The following is a 27,891-nucleotide window of genomic DNA, read 5'->3' on the forward strand; positions in this document are numbered from 1 at the left end:
GTTCTGCAAGGATTGTTGGAAAAATACAAAATAATGAACAATTGCACAACATTAAAAAAGATTAAGTGTGCTCTCACTCTACAAACTATTGTTTCCTACCATGCCTGGGTACTATTATAGTAAAGTATTTAGTATTTAGTTCCCTTTTAAAAGCTACAGTCGATGCTGCGTGAAAATGCTATGGGAACATCTTTCTGTGTCGCCGGTTGTGAAGCATGTGGCTATTAAACACGGCAAATCTTGGCATATATAACCTCGGTCAAACTGACAGCAAGATAAATTATTGTGCTACACCTGTGAGTGAGAGTTTTCTGTACCTGAGCAAGTAACACCAGCAGTGTGATGATGCTTCCCCGACCAAACTGGGCACTGGGATGAGCACTGACAGCTTTACCACATCCAAGCTGTCTACACATCTGTCCACACACTGTTACACACTAATAATGAATCTTATTACAATAATGCCAAAGAAACTGCCTAAGCTATGCCCTGCTTTGCCTTAGCCACACCCTTCCCCTCCACAAACAAGCTCAACAAAGCCCTCTGGTGGCCAAGGTTGCACCAGCTGGGTTCAAGAGCAGTGCAGTTTTTCTCTCAACCAGGCAAAAAGTACATAGTGCTTGTTTGTTTACAGGATTTGAAACCATTGCTTCTGCAGGACACCCCAACCTCATGCATATCAGGTTGCCAGGGTTGATCACATCAAGCTCCCATATGCACAGCCTAACCACATCTTTCTTCATTGCTGCTTCTAGTTTAGAGTCCTTGATTATTATTATAATTTTTTTAGTTATTATAAGAGCAATACTTTTCCAGTCTCTTTGTCTTGCACCTGTTCTCGTCGCCTCTCTTTGTGGTCTGGTATAGTAGATCACATACTGGTTATTTTCCTGTTTATTTTTGTTTATATATATATATATAAATTAGCATCTACACTTATGCTGTGCCTGCAAAACATAATTCATAACAATTACAGTTGTTGACAGGTCAGTATTTGGTTGGCTCAGTTTGTAGTGGAGTCCCAAGTGATCTTAAAAATCTCACATCCTAAAAATGTAGGCCTATTGCTAATGCATAGTAAATTTGTAGGAGATTTATGACACGTGACATTACAGAGTTAAGTGACCAATAAACTGTCAAGAATTTTAATTCAGGCTCGTTTTAATAACAGTTTTTAGAAAGTAAAAGTAAACGACCCTGAGTCCAATAGGAAATCCATCTACATAATATTTCAAATATACAGTGGATATTCAGTTGCATTTTTTGAAATACATACACACCCTAAAAATTTTCAGTAAAATATCCTCTCTGCTCTTACCCACAGTGATGGTAATGGAGCTGCTCCTGGAAGATGTAGAGTTACTTTCCCTGTATGTGTAGTCACAGGTGTACTGGCCCTGATGTGATTCATCTACAGTCAGAGTAAATGTTGTTGTAGTCTCTGCAGTTTGCTTCTTTATTAATGTCCCAGTTTTATACAAACTGAAGTCTACAGAGATGCATGTTGGGCTGGGTGTGGAACATCTGAACTGGAGGACTTCTCCAGGTGAGACCACAGAGTTTGGGGAGATCTGGGTCAATGTTGGACTCTGCAAATCTTATGATGAAAAAATACAGTATATTAAACAATTTGGTAATGATTTTCACCTCAAACAGGTTATTGCTCCTAGACTTACCTGAGCACACGACTCCAGCATCTTCACTATGTTCACAGTTATGTGATCGAAATCCACTGTGTGAGCACTGATCTATGTAGCTCTCAGTTCCAGTACACTGAACATCATCCAGCCAGATTTGTTCGCTTCCCTGACCAAAGCGGGCACTATGAGGAGCGATGATTGCTTTACCACATCCACGCTGTCTACACACCACCTCTGCATCCTTTAAGTCCCAGTCATCATCACACACTGTTCCCCACTGGGCTTCGTACTGGATTTCCACTCGACCACAGCAGTTACTCGTACCATTTACCAGCCTGACCTGATTGTGACCTTATTTATTAGATTAAAAAGCAGACATTTTTTTTATAATCATAGATGTTTCTGTTTATCAGTTCTACTTCTGAACATTAAAATAGAAATAATATTAAAAACAAAACAAACTTAGGTCACAGAAAAGTTTAGGCGTCGAACAAACTTTGTATTTTTTAGAATTGCCAGGAAGTTGATTTATATACGTACTGTAGATATGTTCTCAGCTAAATAAAAAATCAGACCATGCCCTTTTTTTCCCCAAACGATTGCATTGAAGTTGAAATAGTTAAACTTTATTTTAAGTGTAAGTCCTGCAAGGATTGTTGGAAAAATACAAGGTTGCTGAAAGGATTTGGAGAGTTGGAGTTGGGGGATAGTGGAGAGCTGGGCCGATACTTCCTCCTTTGATTGCTGGGATTTCCTGAAGTTTCTGTTTGTTTTAAAGACTTTGGTCTTTTCTTTTAGGGGGGGTGTGTGACGAGTCTCTGGTTCTCCCTACTACGGCCGGCCAGTGGGCGGGGCCAGGAGACTCATCAATTGAACGATCTCCACCTGTTCTTCCTGCCATAAATGTTGGGGCTGTGTTGGCGTGGCCAGGCCTGCTTTTTTTTGTCCCGTTTTGCTTATCTAGTTTTATTATTAGTTAAACTTGGTCGGTCGGATGTTTTGACCTTATGGTCAGACCGAAATAGTGTTTATGTTGATTTTGTGTTTTATGTGTTTTTTTATTTATGTTAATAAATATTTTTCGTTGCAACCAAACCAACTCGACCTTGTTCTCCATTGATTTGTCACGGCTTTGAGCTTGTCGTGACATTACATCTGACAAAGATTGAGTCAGAAAATTGGAAATAAGGTTGAAGAAACAAAATCTGAATACACATCATAAAAACACAGCCTGGTGTCTACACGTTTTGTCAGCAGTGAAACTGCTGCATGAAAGCACTATGACGCTCTTTATGGGGTTGTTAATAGAGATCCCCATGCTACACCCATTGTAATATTAGGCCATATTATTTATAAGGATAGGCCTATATGAGTATGAAAGTCAAGCAAATATAGGCTTAATTTATTCATGGAGGGAAAAAAAATTCTTCCAATGTCAATAATTGGACCCATTTGTACATATATTTGTATAAGTGATTAAAAACCAAATAAATATTTATGTAAGTGTTCAGGATCATCAGCAATATGACCAACATTCTTTACACACACATAAAGAAATCTAACAAGTCTCATTTTTAAACAGCATGAGAGTGCCGTGTTACAAGAAAATTGAGTTTTAACTAATGAAGTGTTCACATTTTTTTGTTTATGTGCTTCTATTTGTTTATGACTTGATTTTTGCTGATAACCAGGCAAGGCAATGCATTAGTTAAAATAAAATAAATGCTAATTATGCTAAAGCAAGCTGAAATGCTCATTGTAAAAAGTAGGCGGAATCTCTCATGTAATAGAACTGTAACCTGTAAAACATGTGGTCATGACAGTTCTTGCTGACGACTCCAATCAAATGCTTTATGATTCTCGAGCAGAGCTTTGTGCAAACGGTGATAAATAGCGCCATTCTAAAGGAGTTTAAAAATCATTTAAGTATTGTAGATCCCAGTTCTTTAATTTAAAAAACCTATACTGACCATTCTTTCACAGTTCCCCTTTAATAGCTGTAGAGGTTCACAAAAGGTCCTAATGTGGCAGAATTTGAGCTTGTCACCACTAATGCAAAGAGTAAATACATTTTAGTTGAATAGAAATTTACCTACCAGCTAGTAGAGAAGTTCTGTGAACACTGACTATGGAGAGAAAATAAATAGAAGGAACTTCATTAAACCAGTGATATAAAACCCAAAGCTGTGTTTTGTCTAATAATCTAAAAATAAATTGAAATTAACTTATATTTAAATATATTTTCTCTGTAATTTAGCCACAAGTAAAACAGTAGTGTTGTTTCAACTGGTGCACTTTGAATTTTGGCTAAGATTACAGTGCACACTGTGGTGTCCAGTTCATGTGTGAGAATCAGTCCTGGAATATTAGCATCCCATTTTTTCAGGAAAAAAAAAAAAATTCTAGATAACCTGGTATATCAGTACATTCAGGTGGTCAGCTGACTTAATTTTATTGCCACATAATGTTGCTGAGTCTCGACCTGAGTAACTGATCAACCCCAGATCATAACACTGTCTCAAGAGTCTTGTACAGTGGACACTATGCATGATGGGAGCATCACTTCATGCGCTATATATTAATATATTATTGTTTTAGTGATAACAGCACATTGACAGAGACATGTGTGCCTGCGCGCAACATAATATAATGTGGCGACCAACCTATAATGAAAGATTTTAAATTGCTATTCAAATTTAAATTTTCATTTACAATTTTAATGGCCCCTGCCAATCATTCCTACGTAACCCCCTTGTATGGCAGAAACTAACTTTTATTTACTTTGACACCATATACGCATAGGGATACTCATCAGGGCCCGGTTTCCCAATAACAAACACTCTCACCGCGCTAAGAAACTCTTAATATATATCTTATGTAAGTTGTTTACTTTTCTAAGTGTGTTTCTCGGACTGCCCCTTAGGAGGTCTTTTTAAGTCGCTGCCTCCTACGTCTGACGTCACAAGGCGCTGTCTACAGTGAGGGTACTGAATTAGCTGACATTAGTTGCTCAGGAATCGATTGTTGACTCTTTTTGCATGACAGCGTTAAGAAAGACAGCACTTTCTATGTAAATTAAACAATTTTTTAAACACAAAGTTCTTCCAATAACATTTATTTCAACATGGGTTAACTTATCAATAGCATGCCATAATAGACAAATATACAAATTAAATCACCGACATGTGGCTAATATTTTCATGTAACCTGCAGTTGCGGTGAAACGAACTGGGTATATAATCATAGTTGATTGACAAACAGCTGCGGTCTTTTATACTTTTTCCTTAGTTAATTTTTGTCAGAGATATTTTAATGTGTGGGCCTACAGTATACAACTTTAGGAGAAACATGGCAGTGATTGGAGTTGTATAGCACACTTATGGAATGAATACGATGAGATGACAGAGTAGAGGTTTTAAGCATTACAATCACTTAGAAAAATAAATAGATGTGGGGTTGAAAACTCCCAAGTTTATTTTCTCATTTAACTAAATCAAATTTTATCATAAAATAAAACGTGTCAAAAGAAAAGTCTATCCAGTCATACATGATGGCTAATGATCAATGAAACATATTTTAAACAAAAAGCAGCGAGCAGCTGGACATCGGGATGTAGAGCGTAAGTATGACGCGTTGGCCTGGCAAGTGCAGGTCTGAGCAGGTTAAGAAACTCCATAATCTGTTGTCTTGGAAGGCAAACGTTGTTTTAAAATAGCCACCAGGCAAAATATGCAAAGGGCTGAAGTTTTGGCTAAAGAAAAAAATTACATGAACCACACGACTCTGCGGAGGGCGTCGTCTTAGGTTTAGCACAACAACACACTGTATCGCTGCCATATCTGTTGCTTTCTGGACGCCACCATGATTACCCATTTATATGACCCTAGCCACTTAGAGCGAGATTGTTTGCCACCTGTTCAATATTAAAAGTGATTGCCAATTTCAATGCATTAGTCACATTTTGAAATAGGCTAATAAAAAGGCCCTCTTTTAGTTCTGATATCAAATCAAATCAAATAATTAAACAGGTAGCCTACAGCATAGGCTACCTACAGTATATTCCATCATTAATACGACTTTGATAACGTGCTATAATGTGCTTTATAAAATTTATAAAAACTGCTGCACAGTGGCAGCGACTAGCGGAGCTCAAACAACGCTAAAAATAAGTTAAGGTTGGTCCAGACCAACCTTACTAACATGTGACTTACCTAAGATATACTTAAAGTACGAACGTTTCGGGAATCGCGCCATAATGTTAAGAGAGAGATTACCACTAATTCTTATAATCCTTGTAATTGTTATTTCTCATTGGGCTACTGGCTTAGGGGATCGTTACCTGTCTTTTGCAAATTTGTGCAACCAGTTTAGAGAGCTGTGCATGACTGCTCTTCTGCAAGGTGCTTGATCTGCATGATGTCTTTGCTGTGGCATGCAAGTCAACAGGGTGGGGGTGGGGTGGGGTTGTGACGATGCTAATGCGATATTATGGAATTAGAACTCAATTACATTAATTAATCGGTACTGTAACATGTTTTTCTTTTAAATTTAAAAACATACTGTATGACAATAAAACTATCAGGAAAAATGACTTGCACAAAAGGTCAGAGGTAAAAAAAAGGACAGATGAACCACATGCAGGTACCTGCTACAGGCGGTTGGATATTATTTTTACAAGTTTGTGTGGGCAGACTGAAACTCGATAGTGCACTGTGGTTAACATGCAGGCCTTAAGTTTGAAAAGTATGACAAAAAAAAGTTTGAAAAAAAGTGTAAACCTAATGCAAAATATACTGTAAACCATTGTATCTTTTTGTAAATGTTAACATGGAAAAACATTTAGGAAAAAAAAGATCATTGTGTCACAATATTAAAATATAAAGTGTCATACTCTAGTCATGAACAATTAAAAATACTAACATACCTAGTGTCTACAGACAAATGTACCGTGTAAACACACATCTGTCACAACAGTAAGAACCTACCTACATAGGGTTCTACATAAACATTTTTAAAATTTAGTTTATTATTGCACTTGAAGTATTTTAGATTATATGCAAAAGTTTTAGGAAACATGCACTGTAGAATCGCTTTACCATAAAATAAATATTTAAATTCTAATGTCCTATAGAGACTAGGACTTTCGGTTTTATTGATATGTTTATGTATTCATATTTAAATAACAAACTCCACTTGCATAAATAAATGTCGGCAATCAATTGGCAAAGATTAATTGTAATATGTACTGTTTAAAAAGCAATAAGGAAGTTAATAATAATAATAAAATAATAATTTCAGAAATAATAATAAAAAATGTTTAAAATTTACCAAGCAATAAACTGAGACAAAGTCCTAACATTCTGGTTCTTGAAGAGTCGTTCAGTTTTTGACACTGAACTGCTGCCTTCTCCATGCGAAACTCATGAGACTGATGAAAGACTAATGGTCTTTTTCTAAACATCTGAAGAGGTGGAGTTTATTTTGGGCCAGTTCCTGTTCCTGTGACTGGTTAAAATGCAAAGAAAATTTCACTTCTAATCTATCACGAAAACCTATCTAGTTTACATTCAATAAAATTGGTTAAAATTAGACAAAGTAAAAGGAAGATAAAACAACAGGTGAGTATAAAATGATTAGAATATGACTATAATATGCTCTGCTTCCTTCATAACATGATTTCCTCACAGTTTAATAAAATAAAAGGTTTGTTAATGAGATGACTCATAAACAGAAAATACATTTTACACTCTCTGTTTAGGAAGAATGTTAATCAGATAACTTCAAAGGAAATTAAACAAACAGTTTGCTGTGTATACTTTAGGTTTGAGGGAGCACACAAATAAATAAACATATTAAAACCCACAGATTGTCTCTAGAGTGTTAAAAATACCCACTTCCTCTTAGTGCTTCCTTTCATCTACTCTGTCATCTAGTTATCTTACAGATAATCTGAGCACATTACACCAGTCCTCAGGTCCACTGACTTCCTGTAACATTTAGGAGAGATTTGAAAGTACTTTTACAGATCTGGCCTTTAAAAACGCACGTTTTCGGAAAAGGGATCCCACGACTTACCGCGGTTGCGCGCGGCAAGCTGTGAAAATGCCCTTCAATACCTGTAGGGGGCAGTCGTGTTTCAGTCTAAAGTATTGTGTGTCTACTGAAGCAGAAAAATGTTATGTCTCTTAGGCGCCCATTGACGGCAAGCGACAGAGCTCATAAACGTGTCAAGCTCAAACTGTTACGTATTTATTCATCATTTTCATTCAGAATTATTATTAGTAGTAGTAGTAGTTCTCCGAATTTAATATTATTATTGTAACGCACCCGCGCGTGTGCAAAAGGACTACAAAGATGTATGACGTTAGCCTATAACAGTATTGTTTTATTGTTTTTATGCGCTTTAAACGCAGACGGGTACTGGTGGCTCAGTGGTAGGTGATTCGCCCGCCATGCGGGAGACCTGGGTTTGATTCCCAGCCAGTGCTCAATATGCTGGTGCTATTTGCTAAAATGCCATTACATTATCAACTTATGCTTCAGTACTAAATGCATGTTTGCAATTGAGATTTTTTTTTGCTTAAGCTATGAAACACATTAGCACTCACCTCACAGTTGCTATAATTTAATGATTATCATAAGCAAAAAGTGTAAAACAAAGGATTCACATTTATTACATTTTCACCCAGAGCGGGATTCGAACCAGGGTCTGGACGATTTTATAGGATATACGGATATTATACGGATATTGTTTAAGCAACGCCACACCACGTGGAAAGCGGCAAAAATGCTTCAATTTCATTGGCTGTCACCGAGCGTCAGCTATTCACGACTGACCCCGCCTACCATTGAAAATGAATAGGAAACGGTTTAGGGTTTTTTCTAAGGCGGCTGGACCAATCAGCGCGCGACTCTGGTTCCCGGCTTGACCAATCAGCGCGCGAAACGGGCGCCGGCGGGCTCCGCAGCGGCCACCGGCGGCCGAAAGTATATCGCATCCGTAGTGGTTTAGCACTACCACTGAAAATGAATGGGAAACGGTTTAGGGATTTTTAGCTAAAGAATCCGCGGCCGCCGCGGAACACAGAATCCCCGGGCTTTGACTGCGCTTTCTCCATTCGTTATTACAGGGGCGGACTGGGACCAAAAAGTGGCCCTGGACTTCCTGGCCCACAGCAGCCCACACCATAATACATTGGCTCATTATTGTAAAGATACATTTTTAACACCAGTTACTAGTATAAAAATATAACACAATACAGAAATCAATGCTATTTAAACATGTTATTTGAAGTATCACTGAACATATATTGGGTCAAAGAAACGAAAAAAAAAAGAACATTAAGACAAACAACATATAAATCTATAAAGACAATATTTTAAAAGGAATGGCAATAAAACTGAACAGGTAAGCTGAAATAAAATCAGTAGCAGCAGTAGCTCACGCTAGTAAACTAGTTACTTATTTTAATTATTATGGTAGTCAATATTAACATGAAATAATGCTGAGGAACATTATTTCAATTAATATTGACCACCATCATAATAACTAGCACAAGTTAATGCTGCTACTAATTTTATTCTGTTTGATTGCCATTCTTTTTACTTGGCTCTGGTAGATCAGGGGAGACGTGTTGGTCATCATCAGCATGTATTATGATGTGGGATGTGGTGCGCTGCTGGGTCCAGCCTCACTGTCCCTGACCTGTTATAGGCAGAATCTGTTCATTTGAAGCATTTCACAGCATTTACCTCTAAAGCTTTTTCTTATTTTCGCGTAACCTTTTCTTCTTCCTCCTTTTCATTCATGGAAATTATTATTAATTTGCTCAGAAAATTCGCTGCATCGAGAAAGGATCAATATATAAAAATTGCCCACGTGTGTGGACAAAGAATACAAAAGTGTATAATCTTTAATAAAGTTAATCTAATACAATATTGTTTCCAATGCTGAAGCAAACATGATTTTGTTTTAGTCTATTCATTGAATACAACGCGACAGCGCGCTCCGAGGTGAAGCGCACCCACAGTTACTGTAATCCCCCATCTCACCTTTACAACAGGTGTGAAGTCATCAAACCGGTTTCGCTGCTGGGGGAATTCACAGAATTGGGGGTTTTAAAACAAATTAACAAGACCGAGCAGACTTCAGACAGGGGGTTTGGTTGGTTAGAAGTGGCGCTGACGGGGGGGCGGGAGGGAGTCTCGCCCGCGGAGCAATTCAGTGTAGAACCGCCACTGCCTATGTTCCACCACATCACGTACTTCCCTGATCTCCATCTCCGCGCTTTGCTTTTATAATGTGGAGCAAGCCCGAGATCATATTAACGTAGCAATCATCATTCAAAGTTATTCATATCAGTGTATAGTAAGTGTGATTTGAAAAGTGCTATAACTCCACCTGCCACAGTTTCAGCCCAGTGGAACAATCTGACTACATGTGAAGTGCCATGAAAAAGTATTTGCCCCTTCCTATTTTTTTTCTTTGCATATTTGTCACACTTGTATAGGTGGAATTTTACCTAAACACTTTAGGTGAGAACGTACAGTATAGGTTAATATGTATAGGTGAGAACAGCTGATTCACACTTGGGGAGAGTGAATAATTTGCTTAATTATTAATTTGCTTATTAATAGGATTAATAGGAATAGGAGGCACTAAAGAGGAGGATTTTAATTTAGACTATAAAAAAATTAACCTGCGTCTATTTTTAGGCGTGCCAGCTGCCACTTTTTAGTCTTATAATGCCCACATGACATGCTGGTACAGAGCTGGACATAGCTCATCCATGCCAATGATCCCGGATTTGCACCCTGCGCTATAAAATACGAGTACGACGGCCATCCGCGGACAGCAGCTCCTGCCTCCGTCCGCTCGCGCTGGCTCTTCTTTGAAGTCCCTGGGGCGCGTTCCATTTGCCTGCCGCACTTCCGCGTTGTGTGCGCGCGTCTCACTCACACCACGTAGTAAAATCCACTGTAAACCAACAAACCCCGAGTATTTTATAGCGCGGATTGGAAGCCCGTGATCATTAGCAAGGAGAGCTCTTCTTTACTATTCGTGCTTAATTCCGCAGCCCCGCTTCTTCGCATATCTGAAGGAGAGGCCGCCTAACTAGTGAGCGAGGAGCGATATTGATTTGGGCGCACGCCGTGACAGGCTGAAAAAAAAAACTATCTAACTGTCTAACTGTCCTTAAAAATGTAACAGATGAGGACTCAGATTAATGTGCAAAAATTATATAATAAAACTATATAAGACTACATGCCTTAATAAGACTCAACTTTTATTTAAGCGCACTCACAATAACGAAAAAACGTGTTTTTATAAATGTTTGAAAGCAAATAAGCTGCGCTGTTCTGTATTGTTTTTGGTGAACTTGAGCGTGTCAGAAAATGAACGCGAACGTTTTTTTAAATGGTCAGAGTCAGTCTGCTTGCTGTTTTCCCGACGCGTTCATAATCATTAGTCTACTTCTGCCGGTGCGCTCTAGAAAACTCCATGCATGCGGCTGAGCGCTGATTAAAACTATGGAGTAAATTAAAGAGGAGAATCACGATGCCGAATCAAAGTCCTGAGCCCAAACCTCATTTAAATTAAATTAACAAATACTATAAGTAAAAAAAAACAATAGCCCACGTTTAGAAACCGTTTATAAATTCTTTCCGACATGAGTTGGCCCGGTGTTATGCGCAGAGCGCCGGGAGATTTCCTGAAGCTCCGAAATCACTGGGGCATTTTTTCTAAATAGATGCTATTGTTAATAACTGATGAAGGTTTTAAGTTGTATACACACGCAGTTTTGAGGGGTTTAAAACGAATTAGTCCTAGCAGACCTACATGAAAGGTGAGAAGTGAGTAACTGCGCGCGCTGTCGCGGTGTATATACTGTACAACACGCGTTTATCAAACTTTTGATAAAAACGCTGCCTTTTGTAAAGTAAAAGTACTTTACAAAAGACAAACAGCTTTATTTCAGTCATGAATTCACAATCACATCACATTCCAGCTATTATTTTCAGCCGTGGTTAAATAATGGATGAAATAATTATTAAATGCTGGACACAAACAGCAAATATGATGATTATTATAAAAAGCTTGAAGAAGTTCATGGTCATAAAATAATATTTACTTAATAATATAATATATATAGTTCATTCATGTCTTCTGATGATGTCGACACATTTTTTACGTTTTAAATAAGATATGTTGGCATATTCACGAATCAGGACATTCGCATAGTTAAGACTATCAGATAGCCTACTATCAGGAAATTAAATAAATTTCAACACCATTTAAACCGAGACATTGCCATGTCTTTCACTGTTTTGTCCCTGTTAAAACATTACAAAAAATATATAAGAAACTTATTAAGAATTTTAAAGCACGAATTTGGGCATCTCATTTCATCATTATGAAAAAAATATGAAGCACATATACACACATTTATCATAAAATATTTGTTGTAAAGCAAAATAAAATTCATGTTTGCTTCAGCATTGGGAACAATATTGTTTTAGACTAAGTAATTATACACAATTCTTCGTTGTACAGTACTTGGTCCGGCGTTTAAATAAAGTCCTTCCATGCGCCATCTGGCGGATATTCAGTGAAGCACAACACACTTATTTAAATTTCCGAATGTTGCTTACGGCAAGTCGCGGCGTGCCGCGCGCTAAATTGAGGCATCCCGCGGGAAAACACGCGCAGTCTTAATGGCCACATCTGTACTTGTTTCTATATCACTCAATGGCCCAGGACATAAATACATTGCAGATATGTTCACTGAATATAAACCTAACAGACCACTCAGATCGTTAGGATCGAGTCAGTTAGAAATACCAAGGGTTTACACAAAACAAGGGGAGTCAGCTTTTAGCCCTTATGCTGCCCACAGTTGCAACCAGCTTCCAGAAGAGATCAGATGTGCTAAAACATCAGTCACATTTAAATCGAGACTTAAAACTCATCTGTTTAGCTTTGCATTTATTAAATGAGCACTGTGCTACATCCGAACCGACTGCACTGTATTTTAGGCTTACTTTATTTTTTTTTAACTGCCAGTGGCGGGACGTTTATTACCCCTCCCTCACCTCCTCCACATTGGTGTGGCCCTCTCCACCCAGCTCACGTCACTACACCCCACGCTTGCCCTACTTGCGAGACTGACCGACAGGTAGCAAAGAAATTGTCAGTGATAATAAGACGTTAGCTATGTATTACCCTAGCTTTAAATGAATTGTGGCTCAAATATTCTGTACAGTACTGTCATAGATTTTTAATTATAGTGGTGTGAAAAACTATTTGCCCCCTTCCTGATTTCTTATTCTTTTGCATGTTTGTCACACAAAATGTTTCTGATCATCAAACACATTTAACTATTAGTCAAAGATAACACAAGTAAACACAAAATGCAGTTTTTAAATGATGTTTTTTATTATTTAGGGAGAAAAAAAATCCAAACCTACATGGCCCTGTGTGGAAAAGTAATTGCCCCCTGAACCTAATAGACAGTAGAATTCATGGTTCCATCTATCACAGGAAGCCTTCCAGATCCTGAAGCAGCAAAACAACCCCAGACCATCACACTACCACCACCATATTTTACTGTTGGTATGATGTTCTTTTTCTGAAATACTGTGTTACTTTTACGCCAGATGTAACAGGACACGCACCTTCCAAAAAGTTCAACTTTTGTCTCGTTGGTCCACAAGGTATTTTTCCAAAAGTCCTGGCAATCATTAAGATGTTTTTTAGCAAAATTGAGACAAGCCTTAATGTTCTTTTTGCACTTTGTTGTCTTTTTTTGTCTTTTTCTGTATAGGACTTTAGATAGGATAGTTTCTGTTAATTTATAATGTTAATCTGGTTTGTCTCTTTTTAGTTAGTTAGCTAGTCAGTTTTGTTAATTTATCAAAAGCACCTTGGTCCTGGAGGAACGTTGTTTTGTTTCATCGTGTACTAAACTGTATATGGTTAAAATGACAATAAAAGCCTACTTGACTTGACTTTAGAGAAAGAGTGTGTGTGTGTCTGTAAAGGCGAAAGTAGGAGGGGTCTGTGTGTTTGTGTGTGCGTGGCACGGTGTCCAATGTCGTCCGCGCACACAGACACACACAGCAGGCTGAGCCTTGAGCAGAGAAAGAAAATAGATCTTTAACCTCTCTAATGAGACTTGTTTTTGCTTTACATATGCACTGTACACACTCGCATAAAGACACAAAATAAACTATGTTTTACACACACACACACACACACACACACACACATGTGGCCACTGTGTTATAGTAAACAGTACACATGCGCACGGATGTTGATTATACCAGTGAGAGACAAGCATTAAGATCCAGCAGGAGAGACGATGACCCACAATTCTGCAGCGTAAGAGAGAGAAAAAGCGTTTGCTCAGTTGTGATCACGTGGTGCTCCGTCAAAACAAGAAGTGCATGCGTGATACATGATGCTCAGTACTCGTAAACCAAGACTTGTTCGTTTTCCAAGTCAAAATTTATAAAAAAAATCTTTGCTCAAGACGGGGGGGGGGGGGGGGGGGTTCCTCTTTGGGCAATTATGGCAAGTTTTTTTGTTACCAACATACTGTATTATAGTCAAAACTTCTATCCTTTTTTTGATCTGTAACACATTCTGCCTTATGTGTTGTTTGGAAGTACGTGTGATTTTTTTCATATTTTTGTGAGAAATGAGTTTTGTCTAGCCACCCCACCCAATAACATAAAAAACATCTACGTCCTTTTCTTGGTAAGGTTTCTGCGTTGCCATATTCGCTTCAGTCTAGACGAACTTTACAGTGTTTGATCATACATTTATTTCTTCAGAAATTCTTTTGCCTTTTCTGATAGAAACCCCTTTTCTAATATCAATACCTTTTAAATGTTTTGTAAACTTCCATTGGACCATGGCTTTAGCAATCCCATGAAACTAGGAAGATAGATAGCAAAATATTGTACAGAAATAGAATAGTCATCTTTATTTGTTGTAAACAAAAATCTATTCATTGATGATGGCTCGAGAAAATTACTATGGATATAAGTTTAAATGTGATTAATGCAAATTTTACCAAGGTTGTTTTGTATCCCACTGTATACAGTATGTATAATATTAATGCAAAACAATAAATTATATGTTATAAGGAGAATAGGAGGGAAATTAATGGGGAAGTAGTGAACAGAACAGTATGCAAATGATTGTGCAGAATGGCAAATTGAAAAAAAAAATCATGTTCTGTAGAAATTTCCTCACTGACTATCGTTTATCGGATCATTATACTTTTATCTTTTTATCAAAATTATGCAATATTAGTTTAAAACATAAAATTAAATTTCATTAGAAAAAGATTCAAACAATAGCAACAAGTTCTGACTTTATTCATTAATGACTGTTTTAAGTATTTATAATTAGTAACAATAAAAAATTCATGTAAAACCTCACGTTATTAGTTTGTCATCAATGACTGATCATTTTACTCTAATGCAGTTAAATATTTATTATTATAATAATAACTATTTTAAATACATTTTGTCAAGTAGTAAGGTAAGTGTGTAGGAAAACCAGTAAGAAAAACAACAACAAAGTTTTATGTTTATGACAATGAAAACTAATCCAATTTAACCTTGTTATTGTTTAACTATGCTTCACAGTTTGCATAAATATCTCCATCATTACAGTCATTGTCCACATCACGTCTTTGTTCATCATCACCAACATTAACATAGTCATTATCCGAAGTTTCTGAATCCTCCTTCTGTTGGAAAGTCATTTCTGCGTTTTCATAATCAGCTTCATCGTCAATCTCTTCTTCATTAGTCTCGCACTGGGGATTCTCGTATGTGTTTTTGGTGACTACAAATGGAATGTGTCAAAATGTACACGTTAGTGTATAGTTTTATTTCCCCATGTATAAAAAAAATATTGAATTCAACAAGAATAACAATAAAAATAAAAACACAAAGGGAAATTAATCAGCAATCAACTTTACATTCTAAATTCTTTTAATGCTATTATGATGTAGCTATTTCTTAGCTTTTTATTAAATAATTAATTAAATATATGTTTTTATTTATTTATACTGTAGGTATTTGCTATACCTATTACACACTATGTAAAAGTTCTGCATGAGTTCATGTCATCACTTGTTTAATCCTATAGAAGTTAAAAACAGCTTGTTCCAGTATGTGTTGTCCATGTATTTTTCTAGTAGATTGTAAAGAAACAGTAATTTACTACAGTGATCTTGTAAACATAATCCTGAGCTTTGTCGCTGCACTTCAGTCAGAAATGCAACAGTATATAAAAATATGCAATAAAATAAAAATGCAACAGTACTCTTTTATAAAACTAAATTATATTAGCTACATCTAAAATTGATTTTTTTTTTTTTTTTGGTGAAATATTTATGATTTTTGCAACTCACACTTTGCCTCTGTTTTGTTAGCCACATGAAATTTCCGTTTCTTCTTAATTTTCACAATGCAAATGATGACTAGAACCGAGATAAAAAGCACTACTGATGTTACTGCAATAGCAATGTAGGGAGCCAGAGATGCTAAGAGAAAAAAAAATCATCATCATCATCATCATTATCTTATTCATCATCATCATCATCATCATCATCTTAATCATCATCATCTTATTCATCATCATCATCTTATTCATCATCATCATCATCATCATCAAAATTTCCAAACATTAATCCTTAAATATTTATGCAAAGTATATAAAGATCATTTTGTTTCTGGATTATAAAATATAACAGGTTTTAAAATCATATAACTTTTTAAATAATGTATAATTGTGTTATAGCTGTTTAGCTAGTTCTTAACATCTGTACCTATTTAAGTTAAATTGGATTTAGTAAATCACTCAAACACTTTAAAAAAGTGTTAAAAGTATTCTTACATACAATGTATTTTTTGTTTGTTTATTTTTATAGTATATGGTAATAAGTGCAATGTGCATTGTATAATAAATAAAACCATAATGATAACAAAGTTATATGATTTGTTTGTCAGAAGAGTTTTCACTACCTAAGCAAATGACACCAGCATCATTGCCATTGACACAGCTGTGATTTTTAAATCCATTATGAGAGCACTGTGTGATGTTGCTTTCACTTCCAGAACAGCGAACATTATTCATCCATATTGGGCCACTTCTCTGACCAAAGCTGGCACTTTGAGGAATGTTGATAGCTTTACCACATCCAAGCTGTCTACACACCACCTGTGCAGCAGTCATGTTCCAGCCATTATCACACACTCCTCCCCACTGGTTATTATAATAGACTTCCACTCTACCAGTGCAGAAGTGATTGCTACCAGCAAGTTGTATTGTCTCACCCTCTATGACAAATAACAAAACACATGTTATATAAATGGAAAATTTATATATTTCTTTAAATAATGAAAAAAAAAAAGATCTACAGTTAGATGAACTTCTATTATTTGCGGTCAAAAATATGAAGACATTTACATATTGTTTACCTAATATTTATTAGGTAATTAATTCAGATTTCTTGCTTATTTTTAACCTGCCACCTCCCTCCAGTTTAGAGCTTAATAAGGATTTTTTTTTCATAAAAAGTTAGACTTTATGGACTATCAATACCACTATGAAAAAAAGAAAGAAAAGGAAATCAAAATCACAGGAAAAACAGAATAAATTAAATGAAATAAAATTAGATTAGACAAAGATTAATTGTTTAAACAACCATTTTAACAACAATGTAACATAATTTAATAAGGGTTATGATTACAATATGCAAGCTTCCTCATGATCGTAAGCTGGCAACAATGGCACTTTATAAAGCCTGTGCCCTTCGCAAGCACAAAGTTGTTCGGGATAAGGAGGCTCCCTATATGAAGCAAGGAATTATAGTTTAGAGAATGCTTAAACCCAGAGAGAAAACCCAGTTTACGCTTCTTAACCCTGTTGTGCTTTCTCACAACTATAATATGCTCATTAAGAGCTTTACAGTTATGCATTGTGAGGCTTGAGAACCCAGTTATGATTTCGGAAAGCCTTGTTATGCTCATCGACAGCCCAGTGAGACCTAATATGCTTTCTGAGAGTCCAGTTATAGTTCCTAAAATCCCTGTTTATCATAAGATGGTTTCTAAAAGCTTGGTTAACCATGAGACATTTCCTGTTGGTATTTGTTTAGGTAAATTGATGATCCATGATTTGTCGAGATTTACTGTTTACAATAACACTGTGACTACATGTGTGTGCGCGTAAAACATCTTTTATTTTGGGTAGGTATAAGAATGAACAAAGAAGTAGGATTAATTAAAGCAGGCCATGAGCCATTCCTTTTCAGCCCTGCCTTGTCTAAGCCATGTCTGTTTCTGTCTTAAACAGCTACTGCACCTTCTCCACCTAGCTTAACAGCTTCCTCTTGCACCAAGGATGTGCTGCTTTCTACCAGCTGGGTTTTAGAGCAGTGCATGCTTCCACCATTTGACTGTGAGGACATCATCCCTGCCCCACTGCTCAGATTTAAAAAGCTCACAGCTCCATCCCTTCCGCAAGACGTAGTCCGTGTGTCAAGCCCCAGCTTCATCCAGCACCATTCATCATATAATATGTTTTTTTTCTCTGAGTGATGTCATGACGGGCTTCGCTAAGTCTAATTCCACACTGCTATGCTTTGTAATAATGATATCTGTAGGTAATTACATATAAAGTCACAAGTACCGACAACGTAATTTGAGTTGACAAAATCTAATTTATTTCTATGAAATGTTTACTTACCAGTCAGCAGAAATGCTCCAAGAACACTGACTAAGGTGAGAAAATAAAAGAGGAGAAATTTCATTAAACAAATAATTTATTGTAAAAACTCTGTGGTTTGTCTAAATACTGTACTTAAATGTAGTATATGCATGGAAAAAGTCATATATAGCCTACTGTGTGTATATATACGTATATATATATATATATATATATATATATATATATATATATATATATATATATATATGGAACCTTGGGTTGCGAGCACAATTAATTCCAGAAGCACGCTTCTTGTCACACCTGAGCTAATAGTCCCAGGAAATAAGATTTGGTTCTCCGGATTACTAAGCCGCTGCTTTGTCTCCCCCTAATGTGTCTACATCGGTATGTCTCTCAGAGTATTAACAGATTAGTTTCACCTGTGTCTTCCCCCTGTGTCACTATTTAAACCAGCCGAACCCGTAGATCCCCATCCGTTCACTGTTGTTGTCATGTTTGTCGATGTGCTACGTTTAACTTTCTATGTGTTCTTTGTTTCCTCCTCAGGACTGAGAGGTGTCTGCAGGGACGGGGCTGGGTTGGTTTATGATGGCAGATCACTGTAAAGGTCAAGGCTGTAAAATAATCCATTCGTAGCTTCTGTTTTGTTTTCTGACTGACTTGCTTTAATTTTCTAATAAGCCCGCCTGCAGACCCAGGTTGGGAAGCCAGTCTTTGATGTTTTTTTTCTGTTCTTTTCTTTGGTGATTCTCAAACGAAAGAATAAAGACGAGTGATGTTGAAAGTAACCTGCATTTTCATGACACTTGTATATCAAAGCATTTTTGTAAAAGCAAATTTCCCCCAAAAGAAATAATGAAAACTCCCAATGATTCGTTCCACAACGTAAAAATGTTAATATAAAACATTTTATATAATAATTAATACAATATATAAAGTTAAAAAAAACAAATTAACCTGATTTACCGTTAAAAAAGTTATAATAAACAATACTCACGCATGTAAAAAGATGTGCCTGAAAGGACGACTTTTATACACACATGCACGTGCACACACACACACACACACACACATACAAACCCAAAATAAAAAATGCTTTATGCACATACACGTGGTCATACTGTTATAGTTAACAGTACACAGCATGGATGTTGATTATAGTAATCAGCATGGATGTTGATTATACGAGACCAAGCATGGGAGACGATTACTCACAATTCTGCAGCGCAAGAGGGAGAACAATCCATTGGCTCAGTTGTGATCACGTGACGTTCAGCGTTAAAACAAAAAGCTTATGCATGCTACATGATACTCGATGATACTCGGTAGTATTTCAAGACTTGCTCGTCTTGAAAATTTACTTAAAATTTATGCTCATCTTGCGGAACGTTCACAAACTAATAATGGTTATATTATTATATAATGATTTATATATATAGTTGCGAGCATAATTCTTTCCAAAAGCATTTTTTCGAGTATATAAAAGCACACTTCTATCAAAGCAAATTTCCCCCATAAGAAATAATGGAAAGTCAGACAATTCGTTCCACAACCCAAGAAAATCCATATAAAATTCAAGATGGCGCCGGTGAGGTCGGCTGCCATCACGACTGCTCGACCACCTTTTCTTTGTTTTTGTTCTTTAAGTTAGTTTTTGGCGTTTTAAAACCAGTCAAATTACCACCATGGAGTACATTAGTTATGATAGAGACACTCTTGTTTCTATTGGTATACAATGTACTCACAATTCGAAGTTTTTAACCCCGGATCCGAGCTGGCCGAGTGAGATCCTGAGGAAAAACAAAGGACGCGACGCGAAGCGGCGGCCTCGAGGGAAACGAGCCGGCGTCAGGAACAGGCTGAGAGCCCGTGCACACCGCACACCTCTGCTTAGCATCCTGCTCGCCAACGTCCAGTCACTGGAGAACAATCTCGATGACCTCAGGGCCAGGATAAAGTTCCAGAGAGACATTCAGGACTGCAATCTCCTCTGCTTCACCGAGACATGGCAGAACCCAGCGGTGCCGGACCACGCCATCCAGCCGGCCGAGTTCTTCTCGGTTCATCGCATGGACAGGACACGGGACTCGGGGAAGTCAAGGGAGGTGGCATGTGTTTAATGGTGAACAGCAGCTGGTGCAACAGTGCGAGCGTTGTTCCTCTCACACGCTCCTGCACACCAAATCTGGAACTACTGTCCATCATGTGTCGTCCTTTTTATCTACGTCGGGCGTTCACATCGGTCATAATCAGCGCCGTTTATATTCCACCACTAGCGGACACGGACACTGCCTTATGCGAGCTGCATGAGGCACTCACACAGCACCAAACACAACACCGGGACTGCGCTTATTGTGGCGGGGGACTTTAACAGTGCCAACCTCAAACAGCGCCGAACTTTTATCAGCATATCACTTGCCCCACCAGGGGCGAAAGAACACTGGACCACTGCTATACAACTGTCAAGGACGGCTACAAGGCACAATCTTGCCCACCGTTTGGTAAATTCGACCACGCCGCCATCTTCCTCATGCCAAAATACAAACAAAGGCTGAAACAGGAAGTTCCGGTTCAGAGGGAGGTCGCGCGCTGGACGGACCAATCGGTGGCCGCGTTACAGGACGCACTCGATGATGCAGACTGGGACATGTTCAGAAACAGCTCCGATGACGTCAGCGTGTTTACGGAAGCGGTTGTGGGATTTATCAGGAAACTAGCGGATGATACTGTGGAAAAAAAGACTATTAGAACGTTTCCCAACCAGAAGCCGTGGGTGGATAAAACCATCCGCGATGCTCTGAAATCTCGCACCGCTGCCTACAACACGGGACTCGCGTCAGGGGACATGGAACCGTACAAGGCTGCGTCATACAATGTCCGGAAGGCGGTGAAAGAGGCGAAGCAGCGCTATGGGAGGAAACTAGAGTCACAGCTCCAACAGAGTGACTCTAGGAGCCTGTGGCAGGGACTAAGGACAATTACGGACTATAAAGCACCAACAACCGGTATGACGAACGCGGACGTGACTCTGGCAGACGAGCTGAACACTTTCTATGCTCGCTTCGAGGCTGCAGCTAAAGACGCTAGCGATGCTAATGCTAGCGGCGCTAACGGCTGCAGACAGGAAGTCACTGCCAGCACCGGAAGCGCGTTCATCATCACCGAGCATGGCGTGAGGAGAGCCTTCAAGAGAGTGAACACCAGGAAAGCAGCAGGACCAGACCGCATCTTAGGCCATATCCTCAGAGCCTGTGCAGACCAGCTAGCACCTGTGTTCACTGAGATATTCAACATCTCTTTATCTCAGTCGGTGATCCCCACATGCTTCAAAGAGTCCATCATTGTTCCTGTCCCAAAGAAACCACATCCTGCTTCTCTCAATGACTATCGCCCTGTAGCCCTCACCTCAGTAGTGATGAAGTGCTTTGAACGCCTGGTCAGGGACTTCATCATTTCTTCACTACCAGACACACTGGACCCACTACAGTTTGCATACCGTCCAAACCGTTCCACAAACGATGCAATCTCACATCTCCTCCATACATCTCTCAGTCACCTGGACACTCGGAGGGGGAATTATGTGAAAATGCTCTTCATCGACTACAGCTCTGCATTTAATACCATAATTCCCTCCACACTCACCACCAAGCTGGAGCACCTGGGACTCAGCTCATCCATGTGTCAGTGGATCTCCAATTTTCTGACTGGCAGACCACAGGCAGTAAGGATGGGCGGACATGTCTCAGCCTCCATCACTCTCAGTACTGGAGCCCCCCAGGGTTGTGTTCTGAGCCCCCTGCTGTACTCTTTGTACACCCACGACTGCGTGGCCACTACCAACTCCACCACCGTCATCAAGTTTGCTGACGACACTGTCGTGGTGGGCCTGATCACCAACAGCGATGAGACGGCCTACCTGGAGGAGGTTGGAAATCTGGAGAACTGGTGCCAGAGGAACAATCTCCTCCTGAACGTCAGCAAGACAAAGGAGCTGATAGTGGACTTCAGTACAAAGCAGGTGAGGAACTACCAGACCCCCATCATCAACAGGAGCCCAGTGGAGAGAGTGGACAGCTTCAGATACCTCGGTGTTCACATCACGCAGGACCTGGCATGGTTCTGTCACATCAACACTGTGGTAAAAAAGGCCCGGCAGCCTCTGTACCACCTCAGATGCTTGAGAGACTTTAGACTGCCCTCCAAGGTGCTCAGGAATTTCTACTCCTGCACCATAGAGAGCATCCTGATGGGAAACAACACGACCTGGTTCGGGAACAGCACCATGCAGGACAGACGAGCTCTACAGAGGGTGGTGCGATCAGCTGAGCGCATCATCCGCACCGAGCTCCCTGACCTGCATTCAATCTACACCAAGCGGTGCTGGACCAAGGCCAGGAAGGTCGTGAAGGACCTCAGCCACCCCAACAATGGACTGTTTACTCTGTTGCGGTCTGGGAAGCGATTTCGCTCCCTGAGGGCCAACACAGAGAGACTGAGGAGGAGCTTCCTCCCGCAGGCGATAAGGTCTTTCAACCACACCACTATGCAGAATTAACACAATATTTTCACAATTTTCACAATCAATTAATCAATCTTTATACATCCATGGACACTATGGACAACTCCACGCACATCTACACTACATGTTTACGTTTACACTCTGGACCATTGCACAAAGACACTTTAATAACCTTAGCACAAAGTCACTTTTTCTATGCATATTTGCACACCATTATATTTCTATTTGTACGGTACATTTCTATTTTCAGTTTCTATTTTTAGTTCTATTTTTCCTAGTTAAATTTTATTTTATTTATTTTATTTTTTTATTTAAATTTTCTATTGTATTTCTTTTATTCATATTTATTACTATTATAAGCTTTAATTCTCTTTTTAAGGTCACTGGCGGTCGTGTAAGCATTTCACTACATTTCGTACTGTGTATGACTGTGTATGTGACAAATAAAATTTGAATTTGAAAAATATTAAGTAAAAATAATACAAATTAACCTGCACATTAATGTTTAAAAGAATCGTGGCTGTAGTAGATTGAGACCAGAGAGAGGAGAGGAGGAAGCGGGGGGAGAGGGCTGCTATGTAGGATGACTTTTACACATGGGCACACACACACACACCTACACACACACACACACACACACACACACACTAGTTTGCAGACAAGGTGTGAAGCGAGGGGGTTTGGTGAGGTGGGTAAGTCTCTATTTGGTAAACTAGTGTGTATGTGTGTGTGTGTGTGTGTGTGTGTGTGTGTGTGTGTGTGTGTGTGTGTGTGTAAAAGTTGTCCTACACACACACATTCAAACCCAAAATAAAAGATGTTTTACGCGCACACACATGTAGTCACAGTGTTATTGTAAAGTCTTATTAAGATCATGTGACTCTCGGCGTTAAAACAGGAAACGCAAGACTTTCTTGTTTAACAAGTCAAAATGTATTAAATTTTCTTGCTTAGGTTGCCGAACGCTCGCAAACTGGGTTACTTGCAATATGTATATACCCACTTTCAAAAGCGAGACCAGCCCTTTAATTTCAGCACACATTTAAGTGTATCTTCTCAAAGGACACTCACTTACTCATCTTCTATACCGCTTTATCCTGTATCCAGGGGCCTTAAGCCTATCCCAGGAGACTTAGGGCACAAGGCAGGGAACACTCTGGACAGGGTGGCAATCCATCACAGGGCACACACACATGCACCCACACATTATGGGCAATTTGGGAACGCAAATTAGCCTAATCTGCATGTCTTTGGACTGTGGGAAGAAAACCACCAAGCACGGAGAGAACATCCAACCTCCATGCACACAGAGACGGGAATCGAGACTGGATGGGAATCAACACTGTGCTGCCACTCTCAAAGGACAATACTATATAAATGAAACTTGGATATATTTTGGAGAAGTCAATGTGCAACTTGTGCAACTTGCAACAAAAGTGAGTACACCCTAAGTGATAAAAGCTGTAAATCTTTAACTATGTAAAGTCATATGTCCTATTCATCATGTTCATGTGTTTGTCAGTGGCTGAGTACAGTTGGTCTCCAGTCCTGAACCCTATTGAGCACCTGTGGGACATCCTCAAGTGGAAGGTGGTAAAGTGCTGTGTGTATAACATCCAGCAGCTTCATGATATCATTATGGAGGAATAGAAGAGGATCCCAGCAACAACATGTGCAGCTCTGGGGGATTATGGCCGTGATAGATAGCAACGATGCTCACACAATTTTGACCCTTTAGACACAGTTTTGACATGTTTACTTAGCGTGTACTCATTTTCGTTGGCAGTTATTTAGACAATAAAGTCTGCATGTTGAGTTGTTGTTAGAGGACAGTAAATCTGTACCGTCGTACAAGCTGCACATTGACTACTGTAAATATTAACATGAAATAAAGGGGTTGCTAAAATGGGTGTACTCACTGTATATATACATATACATATACATATTATATACGTATTATATATGTAATTACTCATTTGTTCCACTTCAGTACAATTCATAACATCATTACACTTTTATACAGGAAGTGACTATTAGTCAGTGTGAAAATGTTGAGTACTACATGCAATTGCAATACATATATATATATTTTTTTCTTTTTCTTTTTTTTTGCAGGTTCGTGTGGGCTGAATGGAACAAGACAGCATGGTGTTTGGCTTAAGAGTCCACTAATTAAGATGAATGATTTCTTTGTGGTACATGTACTGGCTATTGATGTACTGGCTGAGATTCGACTGAAATAATATAAAATAAATTAAACTGATTCTAAGAAACATTTTGCTTTCTGGGCAAAATAATTTCTCATTGCAAATGTTTGGTACCTCACACATTAAAAACTATGCATTTCACATTAGCCAAGGTAAAAACAAATCTTATTTTCTTATATATACATCTTTTATATTTTCAGTAACTCACTTTTAAAATCGAGAATTTATAAGGTTCTATGTTCATGAAATAGTGATTCTAAATCCTTATTTAATCCTACTTCTTTGATCATTCTTATTTCTACTCAAGATATTACATCAACATTTCCATAATTATTGCTTGAAATTATATTCGTTTTATGTAAAATGTATGGAAACATTTATGTGAGTTTAAATAAACATGAAAATGGATTTCTTTGTAGAATATCTTCATAGTCACATAATGAATCTATATTTGCCATATTATTGTATGTACTAGATATTTAATCAAAAATTTCATACATATTTTCATAAATAAATCTACAATAAAAAATAAGCAATCAACAAGTAAAATTATTTCATATTTGTATTTTTTTAATTGTTCTTAATATTTAAGATAAGTTAAAATATATTAATAAAAACATTGAATTTACCAAGGATTAAATTGAAAATGACTCTCAGCATGGTGATCTTTGAAGCGTCATTCCGTTTACTATTAATGTCCATTGCTGCTGTGGTGTAATGATAAAAGCTGGTGGTATTTTTCTGCGCAATTGAAGAGGTGGAGTTGATTTTTTGGTCAGTTCCTGTCTCTGTGACTGGTCAAAATGTATGTTAAATATCACTTCTATCACAAACACACGACAATAAAGAAGTTGAATTAATGAGCTAAATTAATACCACTTTCGTTGCTTTCTGTTCATCTTAACAATGTAAGTCCTCAAAACACAGTTTGTACTGTACTTTACTGTATGTCTTAGGAATCATGCTGGTTAAAAATACTTGTCAAAGCCCACAAACTGTCAAACAAAAAAATCCACTTCCTCTTGTTACTTCCGTTCATCTACCATCCTATCTAGCTATCATACATAGAGGTGACAAAGAACAAAAACATCATAAAGTCTGTTATTAAGAGTGTCATGCCATGAGGCAATTGCCTAGAACAACTTGTCTGGGCTTAAACTCTCCTGCTTTAATGATGGTCATAGAGAATGGTATATAATATCTCCGTAAAGTGACTAGAGGCACTTTAGCACTTCAATTGACTGCGTCAAACACTAAATGTTGCAAATTTTGCAACATTTTTTTTAAAACAGGTTATTTCACAATTATTTCTGAAAAATATTCCAACCCCCACTCTGTTTTGCTGACACCACTGTTTCAGACCGTCTATTTACTGTATCTGGATTGAGGCAAGAATCATTCAGCTTCCTGGATAAAGAATGAACATTAACCCTATCCCTTGGTTTTAACTCTAACTATTGGTTTTACTTGTCAAGCATCTGATTCCAGCTGTTTGTAGCTCTCAGACTACAGACCAACCTAAAACATTGTAGAAGAGCTACATATATAATTATTTATATATTATTATTTAAAATAAGGGAGTGTTACTAAACAAAGTTATTAAATGTAGTGCTAAAAATGTGTAATCACTGCAGTCTTTGTATAATTTATTTTCCTCTATAACCAGTGTACAAATGCTAGGACACTTATCCAGAATTATTATTAGAATTATTAACTTTCTGTTGAAATGTCACCAAATTCTGATAATTTTTGGTTTTATTATAGTTCTTTTACACTATGGTGATAACAATACTGTACTGTTTCTTTAAAAGGAAATGACATCATCACTGTGCTATTCTCAGTCTGTGCTGTCTGAGCTAAGAGAAAGAACTCGCATTCTGCCAGAGCAACAACATATTCATTTTTATTTTTAAAAAGCAAAAAGACTTACACAATATGATGCAGCTTAAAAATGCGAACATGTAGTTATTCTATTAATAAATAGAAAAAAAATGTTAAAGGTAGCTTTTGGCTAGTGTGTGGCGCATGCGTATTGCTGTGGTTTAGGCTTCTTGCACACGTGGTTTCCTTTGTTAACAGAGATGAACCATGTATGTGTAACAGAGAACTGCATTTAGAAGTTAATTTTGTCTGTGTTACTTATTTCTTCAGGTTAGTTTTCTAATCAGCATCAGTTCCTTACTAGTTATAGTCACTTTAACTGTTGCACATGAGATTAAAAAAGATACATTTTAGATACATTTTATTTCAGAAAATTTATATTAACATTCTTTTTTACTGTAGCTATTATTTAAAGTATGTAAAGTAGCAAAAACAGAACTGCTTATATTCATGTCTCAACATAACTCACAGATCATAACAATTATTTCTAAAATAAAAAAACTAAACTTTACTTTTACATTTTAAATAACATGCACTTGCCACTCGCCCCTTCCAGGACAGTGGCAATATAAATCCCGACAGGGCATCCAGGGCTTCACCCAAGACAAGACAACATGTCCAGTTATGCCCCCCCTCCAGGTTTTTAAACAACTGCCTTATTATCTACAATCCTAGCATGAATAATGAATTACCATACAGAGAGGAGCTGTGGTGACTAACAAAGAAAACGTCATGAAGGTGAACAAAATCATAGATATTTACCACACACTTTGTGGTTAGCATTGTGGATGACCACATGCTCCCCTTAAACAAACTCTTCGGCATCCCGTCATCTGAAAAAGTATCACCACCATAGAAAACAATTTGTTATGACTATTACATTACTTGCAA

General features: G+C 37.9%; 1 protein-coding gene and 1 long non-coding RNA gene across 3 annotated transcripts; both read right to left on the minus strand.

Moving 5' to 3' along the window:
* Positions 1-1,818: 1,818 nt before the first annotated feature.
* LOC128544333 (uncharacterized) lies at positions 1,819-7,051 on the minus strand. Its single transcript, XR_008365778.1, has 3 exons — positions 6,969-7,051; positions 3,737-3,766; positions 1,819-1,991 (listed from the first exon to the last, which is right to left on the minus strand). It is a non-coding gene; the product is annotated as an uncharacterized LOC128544333 (long non-coding RNA).
* A 7,626-nt stretch (positions 7,052-14,677) lies between these two features.
* On the minus strand, positions 14,678-26,038 carry LOC128544327 (scavenger receptor cysteine-rich type 1 protein M130). Of its 2 annotated transcripts, XM_053514331.1 has the most exons (5): positions 25,749-26,037; positions 18,412-18,441; positions 16,686-17,000; positions 16,073-16,204; positions 14,678-15,501 (listed from the first exon to the last, which is right to left on the minus strand). In XM_053514331.1, the coding sequence occupies exons 1-5, from the start codon at positions 25,819-25,821 to the stop codon at positions 15,287-15,289; spliced, it is 765 nt and encodes a 254-aa protein (XP_053370306.1). In that variant the 5' UTR covers positions 25,822-26,037; the 3' UTR covers positions 14,678-15,286. The 2 variants fall into 2 exon arrangements, with proteins under 2 accessions (XP_053370306.1, XP_053370307.1); XM_053514332.1 differs by lacking the exon at positions 18,412-18,441 and having other exon boundaries at positions 25,749-26,038.
* Positions 26,039-27,891: the final 1,853 nt, after the last annotated feature.

Source organism: Clarias gariepinus, chromosome 16 (genome assembly GCF_024256425.1).
Source record: "Clarias gariepinus isolate MV-2021 ecotype Netherlands chromosome 16, CGAR_prim_01v2, whole genome shotgun sequence".
In the NCBI taxonomy this organism is placed as follows: domain Eukaryota; kingdom Metazoa; phylum Chordata; class Actinopteri; order Siluriformes; family Clariidae; genus Clarias; species Clarias gariepinus.